Source organism: Acytostelium subglobosum, assembly GCF_000787575.1.
Source record: "Acytostelium subglobosum LB1 DNA, scaffold: scaffold21, whole genome shotgun sequence".
Lineage (NCBI taxonomy): Eukaryota > Evosea > Eumycetozoa > Acytosteliales > Acytosteliaceae > Acytostelium > Acytostelium subglobosum.
The window spans coordinates 567,524-582,134 of NW_012236512.1; the positions used below are offsets into that span (position 1 = coordinate 567,524).

Sequence of the window (14,611 nt, forward strand, 5' to 3'; positions counted from 1 at the left end):
TAGTGGATGGTTTGCAAGCACCACGTATCTCAATCAGTCTGACAAAGGGCTCGGCACAGTTATCTGAGATACTCACTCAGAATGGCAACACATTTGTACTCGGTCCAAAGCCATCAACAACATCATCGACTACATCCAATGGTCCAACATCCACAGACTCATCCAATGGACCAACCACAACATCAAGTTCAACACAATCAACTACTGATGGAGGTCAATCAACTACAACTGATGGAAACAATCAGCCAACTACTACTACATCGACAACGACTGGCCCCAACTCAATCACTGGTCTGAGCTCTGGTGCCAAGCTTTCAGGCAGTATCTCACTTGTTGCCGCAGTCAGCATGTTGGTATCGATGGCTGTCTCTACCAAGGGCGGCAAGAAGTTGATGCCAGTTGTCATTGTCGCTACATTCGCCATTATGATATCCACTGTCTACGCAGTCAACTTTGCCGATCTCACTGTTGTAGTCACCATCCAAGCACCAGCCAACTATCTCTTCAACTCTGTCACTATCACACCAGGTGCAGGTAGCATATCCATCCAAGGATTGCAAGCTTCAACCCTTATCGTAAATGGTTGCACAAGTATGTATACAACCCTTACCCTCGCCTCTTACCCTCACCCTAACCCTTGCCCTCACTCCACCTAGCTACCAACCTCTTGCCTATCACATTCACTTCATTGTCGGTCACTACTGCCAATCTCTGCTCGTTGGCACCAGTGTCACTCATTGCCTTCCAGGCTACCAATAATGCCAACATCAACATCACATCGTCTGACAAGGTGGACATCGCTTTTGCAGACAGCTACCATGGAAGTGTGGTTGTGGAGACAGGTGCTGGAGTCACACCAACATTGGACAACTCGTGTTCTGTTACCGCCTCCAACTCGAGCGGCAAGACAATCACTACGGGCTCCTGTGGCAATGACCCAGCCACCCTCAGAGCTTCGGGTGCCAATGGCGTCAAGTTAGCCTCTGCACCCGCCTGCCCCATTACCCCAACCTGGAGAGATGCTGCACCCTCCCCCAACGGACCAGTGTCACCGTCTTTGGCCACATCCAGTCCGGTCATCTCATGGGCCTATCCAAATGCATCGAGCTGGGCTCTGATTAATGAGTGGTGGGGCAACATCAATGTTACCACTGCTCCAACTTGGGATGTTATTGGCAACGTCGCTGTTGGCAGCTCACTCAAGTTCACTGTGCCCAAGTGGGGCGTTCAGAACATTGCCCTCGTCTCAATGATCAATGACTTCTATGTGCGTCAGGGCCGCACCTACCAGGTGAGCTTTGACATCGTCGCCACAGAGAGCAACGTTGTCAACGCCTCGTTCTGCAACTACATCAACGAAGATCCCCAGGATACCCAAAACTCACACAACTGGGGCATACCAGTTGCCCAATGCTCACTCGTGCCCAACTCCAACACCATCACCAACACTGCTTGGAAGTCACTCACTGGCACGTTGGTGCCCACCAAGGACATGCCCCTGGTCTCCATCGGTGTGTCTCTGTCTATCAACTCGGTCGATCACGAAGTCGGTTACTACATCAAGAACATCAAGTTCATCATCCCCTCTGCACCAATCGTCGTGCCTACACTCCTCAAGAGCAGCTCTGAGCTAATCACCATCCCTCGCCCCACCACTGGACTCATCGCCCAGAACCGCACTGGCTGTCCACACCTCCAAACCGACCTCAAGCATTGGCACGACCCCGCCACTTGGGGCGGCTCAATGCCCTCACCCGCCGCCACCATCACTCTTCCCGCCAACACCAAAGTACTAATCTCATCATGCTCAGTCGACCCAGCCGTTGTCTACCAAAAGATAGTTGTGCCAGCCACTTCGCAGCTAATCTTCTCAGACGCCAGCTACAAGATGCAGATCCACGATATCTACGTGCAGGGACAGCTGATCATGGGTTCCAACACATGTCGTTTCAATGGTAACATTGAGCTCGTTTTCAACGGTCAGTACACGACAGCCGATACCATCGCCCAGTACCTTGGCAGCAAGGGAATTGCTGTGGCCAAGGGAGGCTTCATCTCGGTTCACGGAAAGCAGTATTACAACACCTGGAGTCGTCTGGCCGCCACCGCCTACCCCAACGACTGGATCATCTATCTACAGGACAATGTGAACTGGGAGGTCGGTCAACAGGTCGTCATCACCACGTCAAAGTACTACGATGAGGCCACCAAGCAGAATGAGGTCATGACCATCGCCGCCATCCAGGGCAAGGCTGTCCAGTTCAGCGCACCACTCAAGTACCTGCATTATGGTGGACTTGAGTACCAAGCAGAGGTTGGTCTGCTGACACGTCGTATTGTCTTCCGTGGCGCCAATGATTCAGACGCCAAGGGCTTTGGAGGCCATGTCCTCACCATGAGCAATGGTCAATTTGCTGGTATCCAATTGATCAAGATGGGTCAGACCAACATCAAGGGTCGCTACCCTCTCCACTTCCATCTTGCAGGCAAGGTCAACAACTCATACATCACCGACTGCTCAGTGCAACAAGCCTACTACCGCTGCTACACTGTTCACGGAACTCACTACGCCACCGTCTCGCAGAATGTTGCCTATGATGTCAGAGGTCACTGTTACTACATTGAAGATGGAGTCGAGGAGAACAACACCATCTCTTACAACTTGGCCGCCTACGTCCACACGATTGGTCGCCCAGCCGCTGGTTATGCTCAAGCTGGAGAGTGGTTCTACCAGACCCCTGATCTCACCCAACCCGCCGACTCTGCCGCAGCTGGATACTACATCACCAATGCCTACAACACCATTGTTGGTAATGCTGCCTCTGGTGGATGGGCTTCCTACTCCTTCCCCAACTTGCCCGCACCCGTTGGAGCGTACCGTAACTTGACAACCTTTAACCCGTCCAGTCGAACAACCCTCAAGTTCGACGGAAACACCGCTCACTCTGCCGGCTCCTACTTTATCTTTGGCTCTTGCGTCTACTGTGGAGGCAAGCTCTGGTTTGAGAACGCCACAGACATCCTGACCTACCAGTCAGGTCGTGTCAGTCGTTCAACCCTCGACTTTGCTGGACAGGAAACATGGATGCGTTACTCCAACATCAAGGTATCGCAGTGTTCTGCTGGAATTGGTCACTGGGGAGATGAGATTGAGGGTCGTTGGCTATGAGTCACACGACAACGCTATCTCAGCCACACTCTTTGGTTCAGCATGGATGAGTAACGCCATTGTGAATGGATGGTCCAACAACCCAATGGATGAGGCCAAGTTTGACATATGGACATTCCGTCAGGGATTCCAATTCTACGACACAGTCACCCAGACCATCTTGACCAACATCAACTTCCGTAACTTCTGGCATCGCGACAACTCTGACGATCCCGAGAATGACTACCGTGTCATTGTCTCCATGACCCACAGCGACGTCTACAAACCACAAGGTATCTCTGCCACTCGCAACATCACATTCACCAATGTCCCACTTGCCGCCCGTCTGGGTCACGCCATCAAGGATACTGGCTCCAGTCGCTACTTCAACTTTATGGACTTTGATGGAACTGTGTCGGGCACTGGCGTCAAGACACTGGTCGGCTCCCACATCAATTGGTGGAACTATGATTCCAGCTGTCAGTACAACCAAGACTGGAACTCATGGTACTGTGCACAGGGTGCCCACGAGGTCGTCAACATTCCAGTCTACATCGCTGGTGTGATCGATGATGCTGAGGCCGACCCATCCATTGTCGTCGGTACCGCCACCATGTTTGCACCAAACCTCCCAGCTGGCGGCCAAACCAGCGTGATCACCAACAACAATGGTATCACAGGTATCTCCAATGTTGGATGGCACCTCAACTTCAACAACAGCTCGCCAGCCGAGATGAAGATCGATATCCGCCAGATCCCCTACAACAACTACATCCTGTTGGCGGTCAACTATCCCTCCGGCACAACATTCACCGCCAGCACCCGCGCCTATGAATGGGGCGACACCAACCAATTGACCTCGACCACCTCTCGTTCGCTGGTGATCAGTGGCGATGGCACCAAGTACTACTTTGATGGAACGACCCTGTTTGTCAAGTTGATCTGTCCTTTGTACACTGGAAACATGGCCGATGAGGCGTTCTCTCGTGGCAACGTCTACGTCTACGACTTGATGTGGGGCTACTACTACACCATCAAGGCCTCCTGTCCCAACAACAAGTGCACCGTCACTGGACCAACAGTCCCATCTTGGCAATAAACCATTCTCTCACTCCTCCTTTATTTCTTTCCTCTCTTGCTCCTGGTTGACCTTGCTGGCAACTTGTTACTTGTTCTTTTCTTGTTGTCGTTTCATTGGTGTTGCCGTCAGCCTCGGTCTCATCTGCGACCTCTATCTTCATTGTGGGAATGGTACCCATCTCTTGGATGACAGACTTTGCCTCGGCCAGTTGTTTGAGTGACCCAATCTCTTCTTTGAGCATGCTGTTCTCGTTCTCAAGTTGTCCCGCCCTATCCATGGCAAAGAAATGAATGGACATAGTTGAGGTTGGAGGTGTCCTGTACTTCCTCTCAGACACTTTGTAGATGATGACTGATTTCCAAGGATCCAGTTTGCGGAGCTCCACATTGTAGTCTGTTTTGTTGGAACCATAGCCCTCACCCTTGGTATAGGTGACATTGTACCTGTCCACACTTGGCATGGATGATAATAGATTTTTGAGGTACTCGACAAGTCTTGACTTCAAACGAACCATGTGCTTTGGAGTGGAGGACTTGATGGTCAAAGACTTGAGGTGACGGAAGTATCTTGGAGGTGCTTGGTTGAAGTTGACTTCGGTAACTCGAAGAGTCTCGACATTGCACTTCAGCCTCTCGAACTGCCTGAGTAACTCCACTGTAAGATGCGACAGTGACAGCTGACTCAGATTGTATGAGCCCATGTACTGGAGTGATGTCACCGAAGAAGGCAGCAAAGCTCCAATATCGTGGCGATAAGAAGCTCCCAAGGCCAATGTGTGAAGATTTGGGGGCACAAACCCAGGCACCAACTCCTGACTGAACGACCATCCAGTTTTAAACGTCAGCAATGATGGAGGAAGCAGTCCAGGAAAGATATCTTGGGAGAATGATTGACCAAGTATCAATGTCTCCAGACACGGGAGATTATGTCTGACCACATTAAGTGGATAAGAGGTCTCCACGAATGCTTCTAGAGAGCGGTTGAACCAACTGCCAAACTCCAAGTATACCAGGGTGCTGGGCAGGGCATCCACGACCAAAGGTTGATTGTAAAACTGACCAAATGTCAAGCTGGTCAATCTGTTTGGCAGACAGCCAGCAGAGATGACATCATTGAAATTATCCCCAAATGACAACATAACAATGGAGCTAGGCAGAGTGTTTGGGATAAGAGGCTGATATACATGGCTCAAAGTCAACTTGGTCAATGTGCTTGGGAATGCTCCAATGTCAACAGCAGGTTGTGTTTGTGCGGTCTCAGAGATTTGAACAAACTGATTATTCATTGTGCCATAATTGACGGTCAGCTCGACCATTGACTCAGGTAACATGCCTGGAAGATTCTATTGTATCTGGCCGCCTCCCAACGACAGGGATCGCAACGATCTGGGCAACTTTCTCGCGTTGATCTCATGTAAGTAGCCCGAACCAAGCGAGAGTGTCACCAGTGATTGCGGGAGGATGTCGGGAAATATTGGTTTGTTGAACAATGAGTCCTCACCAAAGATCAAATACAAGAGGGAGTCTGGCAATACGTTTGATTTGAAAGGTTGATTGTAGAGATATCCAAACTTCAATGTTGTCAGAGTGTTTGGCAACGAGCCGACGTTGAACTCTTTGTTGAATATTGACGCTGGAGTGAAGACCAATGTGACAAGTGATGGTGGCAGTACACCATTGAGAGATGAATCAAAGCATTTGCCAAATGTAATTGATGTGAGCGACGCTGGTAGCAGGTCGGATGTGGGTATCGGCCTGCTGTACTGATGACAGAATGTTAACTCTGTGATCTTTGGTGGCAATGTATTCCTGAGCAGTTGTCTATTGTACCTATATACTATTTGTCTACTTGTTGTTTCAACTTGATCAATATCAAGACCAGGTATATTTGATTTAAATATAAGTTCTAACTCTGGTAATCTATTATAAACCAACATAAACAATCGTTTTGATGTCAATCCAGAAATATTGCATCTAATGTATCCAATTGATCAACTATCACTCTAATGACTATATTTGAAAGTGAATCCATTGTACTCAATACTATTATTATCTTTATCTTTATCTCTATTTGCAAGAATTGAAGATTAGATGTTCAAGTGTGTGTTCGTATTTGAAGTTTGGACCCATTTAACCTCAACAACTACTCAATCACTCACTCACTTACTCAATTACAATGGAATCCAACAACAATAACATCGACAATAACAAGTCAAGGTTGAGGGCATTGATCAGTACTGTATTGCTTGCCAATAAGTATGTTAGATCAGAGGTGTTTAGACATGTATCATTGATACACAGACAGTTGAACATCACCAATGTATTCAATTCATCAGATATCTCATCACTCTATCATTATGTACAATGTAATGACACTACCAAGTTCATCCATTACTGTGATCAATTGGATATCACTGTCCATTCACCCGAAGAGTAAGCATGTATATGAATGAATGAACATCGATCACTCTTGACCACTCACTCACTCAATCAATCAATCAATCAATCAATCAATCATTCAACTAGGTTGCTCGATACTGTGAATGATGCATTCAAACATGCTTTCCATAGACAGAACATCACATTGGTGAAGTATATCCTTGAACGATTCAGACTAGGCAACAACACTACGGTTGATAAGTTTAAAGACTATGTCAGAGGGGAGTTGTTCATGTTCCTACAACGCCATGCATCCTCAATGCAACATATCAAGCTCAGTCAATCAATGATTCATACATTGTTTGGCTACACACTTTCTTATGGTGACACCATCATCCCTCCATACGTCCTAGACCTAATGATGAGATCTGCATTAGTTGATCATGATGACTCTGGCTTGTGCTCGGAGATCTACCAACATCATCCACTACATACATTGTCCAAACGTCCATTGTTTGAATGGTACGTCTACTTTGGATATATGATTGCGTCCAATCCATGGTTCGCAAGACATCAATCTATGATCAATGATGACTTCCAAGCATACCTCTTGTCGCCCCCGCCAGCTCCAACTCCATCGTCAAACGACCCTCCTAGCTACAATCTCAATGGACACTTGGCCGAGTTTGCAATCCGACAACAACTGTATGACCTACTTATCAAGATTGCCAAGCATACATCATCCATCAATGCACGCAGTCTAACTGCAATTGAGCATCCAATTACCCTCGACACACTATTGGCACTCGCGACGAGAATGAAGTTGACACTATTCAATCAACTTGCAGCAGTTGGCGACATCAGCTTCATGAAGCATGTACTACATCTCATGCCAGAGTACATTGATCATGTCAAATCGTTTGAAGTTGGATCTCAATCTCAGCACCACAGTCTCTTCAACACCTCAATGCTCCAATGCGCGTTGACTGGTGGCCACTATGAATGTGCATGCTACATCCTGGACAACTTTACTCAATTCCTTCAACAACTGAATCCCACCATCGGATTCAATCACAAGTGGCTAGTAACAGGCATCAACATGAGGATCAATCCCAGCAACACCAATCACAACCACCATAACTGGTTGGAGATGTTCGACATGTTGGTCAACAATGTGAATGTGGATCACATCTTTTTTGATCTGTACATGAACGCGATCGTGGCCAAACGATTAGATGTGATTGATCGTTTGGAACAATTGATCGACAACAGCACCATCACCACATTGATCGACATCAATCTAACATTCAACACGGCACTCCAACAACAATATGTCGACGCCATCAAGACAATCATACACAATCGTCCAGGTCATAAGTTCAAAGGCATCAATATTGAATACTTTGATCAATGTACCTCTGATGTCCAAGACATGATCTTGACAGGTATTGATCCTGGATGTCTTGACTTCCAATTGGACAAGTCTCCCAAGGCCAATGTGTCGGCCAGCACCATTCGCATGTTGATCAAACATCAACATCATACACATTGTTGGAGCAGACTTCTCAAGAGTGCTGAGCTCCAGGACGAGAGGGAGCTGGTGGACATTCTGGCCAAACAACATGACGCGACGCCATATCAGACAGACCCATGGCTACTTGGCTATGAATTGACTCCTCAAGTAAAGTATGGACGTGGAGAGTTGCAACATACCCAGATGATCTACATCTTGCAAAATGAGAAAAGAAGAAGCAAGATTGATACAATACTCACATCATCCAAACATTTGGCTCGGTCTGGTGCGACAAGTGGCAGGCTACTTGCATCTGATGTCCTGGCATTCTTTAACCTGCAACCGCGACAACCATTGGTTTTTAGCTCTTTCTATCAGGCGGATGTCAGTCGTCTGGAAATCGACTTGATCGAGTACATTTGGAGTAGATTACCAGATATACAAAAACGTGATCAAAAGTACATCACTGATGTATTGTCATCAAATGCTGCCACAAACAATATTATGATGTATCGATATATTTTGGACAGTTTGATCAAAGACTTTGACAATCACAATAATTTCCAACGTGGTCCATTCATCAAAGCACCAACAATCCAACAGATAATTATCAATATCAAAAGATTTAGATGTTATTTATCCACTCAATTGATTGTAGAGTTGTTCAATCCACTCAACTTCACTGGTCATGACCATGATCTTAACATTCAACCATCATCAACAACAAGTCCATATCATCGACTTCTGGTACCACCCACATCATCCGAGTTCCAACAATACCAATCAATCCTCAACAACCTTGGTGTCATCAATCCATCATCATGATCAAGATCATCAATTTCCTATTTTTGGACCAACCAAACATAGAGATAATTATTTTATTCTAAGTACTTGTCACAAATATACAAAGAAGTGACACCAACTTCAAGTCGGTCGGTTTTGAAACTGTAACGTTTTTCATTTAAATTGAAATTAATTTTGATTCTCGTTCGTGTCCCAACTCACACTCATTCACCAAACTGACTGACAGACTCAAGGACCCAAAACAAACACTCGCTTCTTAGTCCTTTTTACCCTTTACACATACATACATACCCTCAAACACACTCCTTTATATAATATATATAAATACCAACCAATCAAACATACAACATGTCCAACATTGAGCAAGATCAAGTCGAGATGAACGAGGAGTCTGAGGATCTCACTGCCATCACCACCACCGAGATCTTAAATAGAGTTAATGCTTTGATCAAGCTTCAGGTATGAATGAATGAACGAACCAAGAATGAATAGAAATGGACATTGACACTCACTCTATCATATTCAAACATATTGTAGGAGCAAGCAGATAAGCTTGAGGAGCAGAAGGAGCCAGAGTATGAGGCCATTCACAACAAATACAAGCCACTCTTTGAGGAGATCCTCAAGATTAGAGCCTCAATCATCAGTGGTGAGACTGAGCCAACTGATATTGATTCGGCCCCAAAGGAGCCATTGACCATCTCAGAGTTGCCATCAAATGGTATGATATGATATAATCAATCGATCGATCGATCGATCACAAGCATAGTACTCCTCAATGCATACTAATCACAAACAAACAAACAATCAATCAATCAATTAATCAACAACAGACATCAAGGGTATTCCAAACTTCTGGCTTGGTGTCCTCACTAACTTCCCATACACTAAGGACTTGCTGGCCGAGGAGGACGAGCCAGTTCTGTCACATTTGATCAACATCGCCGTCGCTGACGACGAGGAAACTGGAAGCTTCACTGTACAATTTGTCTTCTCACCAAACGAATACTTCACCAACACTTCGATCACCGCCGCCGTCGCCATCGAGGGAGGAGAAATCGCCTCAATCAAGGTCGACCCAATCGAGTGGAAGGAGGGCAAGAAGTTCATCATCATGCAGGTCGAGAAGAAGATCAAGAAGAAGGGTCCAAAGGGCAAGCCCCCTGTCGTCACCACCAAGATCGTGGAGGAGAAGCTCCAGTCTATATTCACCGTGCTCCTCGTCAACTCTGACTCTGAGGATGCCGAGTTCAAACACAGCGAGGACGAGCTTGCCACCCCCGAGGAGATCATGCAGATTCAAGGAGGCATTCTGGACAACCTGGCACAGAAGGTCGTGCCCTTCGCCATCGAGTGGTTCCTGGGTCGCGGCGAGCTCGACGAGCAGGACGGAATGGGAGACTTTGACATGGGTGACTTTGATGAGGAGGATCTTGATGAGGACGACGAGGATTTTCCACAGCAGCAGGCACCACAGGGACGCAGACCGGCCGGCGGTCAGCCACCAAAGCCAAACAATCCAGAGTGCAAGCAGCAATAAATGGATTGAAGTCCACAACATTTTAGTTTAGCAAGTAGTAATCAGTCAAGACACGCGCACATACTCGCGAGTATATATATAAATGTTTAATGATGACTGTGTCCGTGGTGGTCATGGCCGTGTCCATGGTGGTCGTCGTGACGGTCGTGGCTGTGTCCATGGTGGTCGTCGTGCTCATCATGTTCGTCGTGTCCATGGCCATGCTCTTGATGATCGTGTTGATGGTTATGTTCTTTGTCGTCACAATCATCGTCGTCATGGTGTCCAACACCGTGGCTGTGTCCATGATGATCATCATGTTTATCGTGGCCATGACCATGATGGTCGTGGCCATGCTGCTTCTTCTTTGGTTGCTTATGCTCATGTGCGTGCTTGTGTCCGTGACCATGGTCATGCTCCTTCTCCACCTGGACCGTTAGGTTCTGGATGAAGTTGAAGTTGTCCCTGACGCTTTTTAGTATCTGTTGCTCATCACAATCGTCCTTGACGACAACGTGAATCGATCCAACATAGCTGCCATGTGCTTGGGTCCAGAAGTGCTTGTCCTTCAATGCAAGCACGCCGCCAATCGACTCTGTCTCTCTGCAGGCCGAGTTGAGCTGGGCCACCAATGGCTGAGGTGTAGTCTGCAGCAACACCTTGCCCGTTCTCAGGCAAATAGGCAGCACATCGTATACAATGATACAAGCGATGATGATTGATATCAACGAGTCTGATATCTCGATTCCACTATTATTATTATTGATTGATTGCTGGTTAGTCCTTGTTGTGTCCAGTGGACAATCGTCGTCGGTGATTACATACAGTGTACTACCAAGCAGAGCAGAGAATATAACTCCAACACTTGTACAGCTATCGGCAAAGATGTGAGAGGTGATGGTCATGAAGTTCTCATGTCTGGCACGACCTTTCTCTGTTGTGTACTTGCGCGTTAGTATTGTGATTGGATAATTGATTGATTGATTGATCAAGTGGACCATACCATTCATAACAGAATGCTTCCTAAAGAACAGAATTCCAGTGATGTTGATTAATAAACTTACAAACGCCAGTGATATGACGCGACCATGACTAGAGAGAGAGTTGAATAGGGTAGTTAGTGTCAGGTTAGTGCTTGACCAATCAAACAGGTCAGATGAGATTGAGTAGTTACTTGTGAATGTGGGGTGGCTCCAAGAGTCTCTCGGTCGACTCGAGGAACAGGAAGAAGGAGACAAAGAGTAGGAAGCAGCCGTTGGAGAACACGCCAAGGATCTCCCAGCGGTCGTAGCCATAGGTAAACTCGCGGTTCGATCCCTTCTTTCCGACGAGGATCGATGCCAGACTGATCATGAAGCCGATGCAGTCAAAGAGCGCGTGGAAGCCGTCCGACACCAGTCCCAGACTCTCGAGGTAGGCTCCGTAGAAGATTTCGTACAGCGTGAACACCAGCATGACGACGATCCACATCGCCAGCTTCTTGGCATCAGAGTCGTTGAGCAGGTTGTCATACATGTGTCTCCAGGTGAGTCGTGTCTCGTACAGAGACGCAGTCGAGCCGATGTTTCCTAGTGACTGATAGAACGAGGTTGTTGAGGATGCGCTAGGGGAGACCGCAGCATAAGATGTTTGATGATGTTGTCCGTGACTGTGACCATGGTCATGCTCATCGTGATCATGTCCATGCATCGAGCTGGCGGAGTAGTTGTAGAGTGTTGGTGATGACACAGAGTATTGAGCTTGTTGTTGTTGCTTATCTGGTCTAAACACAATGTTTGCAGATGTATCATAATAACTCTGTTGTTGTTGAATAGGTGATGTCGCTGTGTACTGTTGTTGTTGTGGTTGATGTTCTTGGGAGAACATTGTTGGTTGGTTGTACATTGTCTGTGGCTGATGCTGGTGCTGATGCTCGGCATCATCATTATTAAAGTATGGATGACTCATCCTTTACTTTACTTTATATTATATATACTATATTATTATTACTAACTAAGTAATGCACAACAATAAACCCAAACTCATTAACTTCACTTCATTTCACTCTGAGCCACGTGTCGTGTCATTCTTTGCGGAGTGACTTTGTTTTGAATTCAATTTATGGGTTTGTTCAAGTTCAAGGTAGTGTGTCGCGTTGGCCTGGCGAGACGACCTCGACTGAGCCACGCTCAATGGTATTGGTCAATGAATGGTATGTACAATAGACGCCCAGAACTCCAATCTATCATGATATTAATGGACGTGTACCAGTGAATCGATTACAATGAATGTAAGATAGCCTAGACAGATGGCGCCAATGTTCATGGGCTTGTTTGCTCGCTTGGCATGTAGTATCTCTGGTAGGATACCAGTGGTCGTTATATACAGGAATGTGCCAGCGCCAAAGCCAAGTATGAATGACACCGTCGATGGATTAATACCGCCCAGAATGATCGATGCAATGAACGACCCCAGTGGAGTCATACAAGATATCAGCAAGAAGTAGAGGAATGGATGAAAGCCCTAGTGATTGAGTTGATCGATCGATTGAGTTAGGTAGTGCTCTCCTTCGCGTGAGTGAGACAATAGGGAGGTGCAGTGTAAACATACTAATAACTTCCTTTGAGACAATACAATTGAACTCATTACAAAGCCATCAGGCAACTTATGGATGACAATGGCCATTGCTACACGAGCGCCAACGTCAGAGTTTGCGGCAAAGGCGCCAGAGATCACCATGCCATCGACAAGTGAGTGTACAGATAGTGCCACGAATGCAGTCATCGATAGCTTTGATGCTTGTTGTACAACAACAGGCGGCTGGCCACCACCAAGACTGCTCCTTTGTTCGCCATTGTTTGATATCAGTGAGTGACGACCGCCCTCCTCTTCATCCAAATGTTCATGAGTATCTGGCTCGTGTGTCTCATCCTTCTGTTGGATTGTTGGTGAGGATGAAGAGTTAACAACAAGGCCTCGAGAGATAGATGTTTGATTGTTAACATTGATCATGATCTGCTGCATACCTTGTCTCTTTCCTCCATCTCTATTGAGTGATCATCGTGATTGTCGCCGTCATTGGCGTTGTTGTTGCTACTGCTGTCGACTGAATGCGAGTGTGAATGAGAGTGGCCTGCCGAGCTCATGAGTAGCTCGATACCAATCAGCATGATGAAGCCAAGTGCCAGTCCATACATTGGTATTCGTGCACCACTACCATGTTCATCTTCATCTTCATCATGTCCACTATGTCCAGTAGTAGTAGCCATTGTAGTCGTAGTTGTCATTGTCAAGTTTGTTGTTAACATTGTATTGTTATTCAATCTATCATTATCAATCTTGATTATATTGTTGTTTGTTGTTGTAATAGTAGACATCTCCATTGCCTCTGGTAACAGCTCTAATGTTGCCACAGCAAACAAGATACCAGCAGACATTGCCAACAACAGTTGATAGTATCTTGCATTGATACCATTCCTAAATAGAAACAGTGGCAATGATGCTGACACCAATGGAGTGAGTCCTGCCAACAATGAGTATACGAATACCTGCAGGCCCATCCTATCTCTCTATCTCTATCTCTATCTCTCTATCTATCACTTTGTAATCAAACAAAGTGTGTGTTTTCTGAAGTTCTTTCATTTCAGCTCATTTTGATTGACACACGTAGGTTGGCAACTCTCGCCCCAACCCTTGCCCCAACCCTTACTCCAGATCAATCAAACTGATCAGAGATCATCACAAGTATATTGGACCTACCCAGTATTATATTTGATTGATTGGGGCGCACTTCTTACAACTTGGAATATTGATTGACTTGGACTCAAGAACTTTGGAAAAGGTGCCGTGTCAGGTGATTCATCAATATTAGTGAGGGCTGTCGCAGCGTGGCAAGGGCCAAGAGTCATCTGTTTATGGAACCCCAAGGGCTTTACATGGGGGACCATGTTGTAGACTAGATAGTGAATCGATTGACCAATCTTTGCATAAGTGTATCAAAAACCATAATATTTAGTTTGAAAATTCCCAAGTGCGAAATTGAGATAGTTTGTCTCACTTGAGTTGAAACAAACAAAAGTGATAGGTGATGGAGCAGGTGAGTGTGTTTTTGTCACACCAATCAAGGGTTTCTTTGTTTGGTTGGACCTAGTTGTTTGGTTTTATGAGTGGGGTGTGATGGAATGTTGTG

The 14,611-nt window shown here is 46.3% G+C and overlaps 7 protein-coding genes across 7 annotated transcripts; 3 read left to right on the top strand and 4 right to left on the bottom strand.

Annotated features, from left to right (window-relative positions):
* Positions 1-634: 634 nt before the first annotated feature.
* On the top strand, positions 635-3,169 carry SAMD00019534_092870 (hypothetical protein; the record flags this gene model as incomplete). The annotated part of the gene is made up of 1 exon (XM_012895701.1): positions 635-3,169. A coding segment is annotated over one exon (2,535 nt), but the record flags the coding sequence as incomplete, so codon positions are not given.
* Positions 3,170-4,215: 1,046 nt separating this feature from the next.
* On the bottom strand, positions 4,216-5,544 carry SAMD00019534_092880 (hypothetical protein; the record flags this gene model as incomplete). Its single annotated transcript, XM_012895702.1, has 1 exon — positions 4,216-5,544. One exon carries the CDS (start codon positions 5,542-5,544, stop codon positions 4,216-4,218), a length of 1,329 nt encoding a protein of 442 aa, XP_012751156.1.
* Positions 5,545-5,571: 27 nt separating this feature from the next.
* Positions 5,572-6,165, bottom strand: SAMD00019534_092890 (hypothetical protein; the record flags this gene model as incomplete). Its single annotated transcript, XM_012895703.1, has 1 exon — positions 5,572-6,165. One exon carries the CDS (start codon positions 6,163-6,165, stop codon positions 5,572-5,574), a length of 594 nt encoding a protein of 197 aa, XP_012751157.1.
* A 239-nt stretch (positions 6,166-6,404) lies between these two features.
* SAMD00019534_092900 (hypothetical protein) lies at positions 6,405-8,945 on the top strand (the record flags this gene model as incomplete). Its single annotated transcript, XM_012895704.1, has 3 exons — positions 6,405-6,661; positions 6,755-8,293; positions 8,849-8,945. The coding sequence occupies 3 exons, from the start codon at positions 6,405-6,407 to the stop codon at positions 8,943-8,945; spliced, it is 1,893 nt and encodes a 630-aa protein (XP_012751158.1).
* A 327-nt stretch (positions 8,946-9,272) lies between these two features.
* On the top strand, positions 9,273-10,464 carry SAMD00019534_092910 (hypothetical protein; the record flags this gene model as incomplete). Its single annotated transcript, XM_012895705.1, has 3 exons — positions 9,273-9,383; positions 9,462-9,645; positions 9,758-10,464. 3 exons carry the CDS (start codon positions 9,273-9,275, stop codon positions 10,462-10,464), a joined length of 1,002 nt encoding a protein of 333 aa, XP_012751159.1.
* Positions 10,465-10,550: 86 nt separating this feature from the next.
* SAMD00019534_092920 (hypothetical protein) lies at positions 10,551-12,390 on the bottom strand (the record flags this gene model as incomplete). Its single annotated transcript, XM_012895706.1, has 4 exons — positions 10,551-11,193; positions 11,269-11,377; positions 11,447-11,535; positions 11,618-12,390. 4 exons carry the CDS (start codon positions 12,388-12,390, stop codon positions 10,551-10,553), a joined length of 1,614 nt encoding a protein of 537 aa, XP_012751160.1.
* A 285-nt stretch (positions 12,391-12,675) lies between these two features.
* On the bottom strand, positions 12,676-13,982 carry SAMD00019534_092930 (hypothetical protein; the record flags this gene model as incomplete). The annotated part of the gene is made up of 3 exons (XM_012895707.1): positions 12,676-12,945; positions 13,033-13,356; positions 13,449-13,982. 3 exons carry the CDS (start codon positions 13,980-13,982, stop codon positions 12,676-12,678), a joined length of 1,128 nt encoding a protein of 375 aa, XP_012751161.1.
* Between the last annotated feature and the right edge of the window lie 629 nt (positions 13,983-14,611).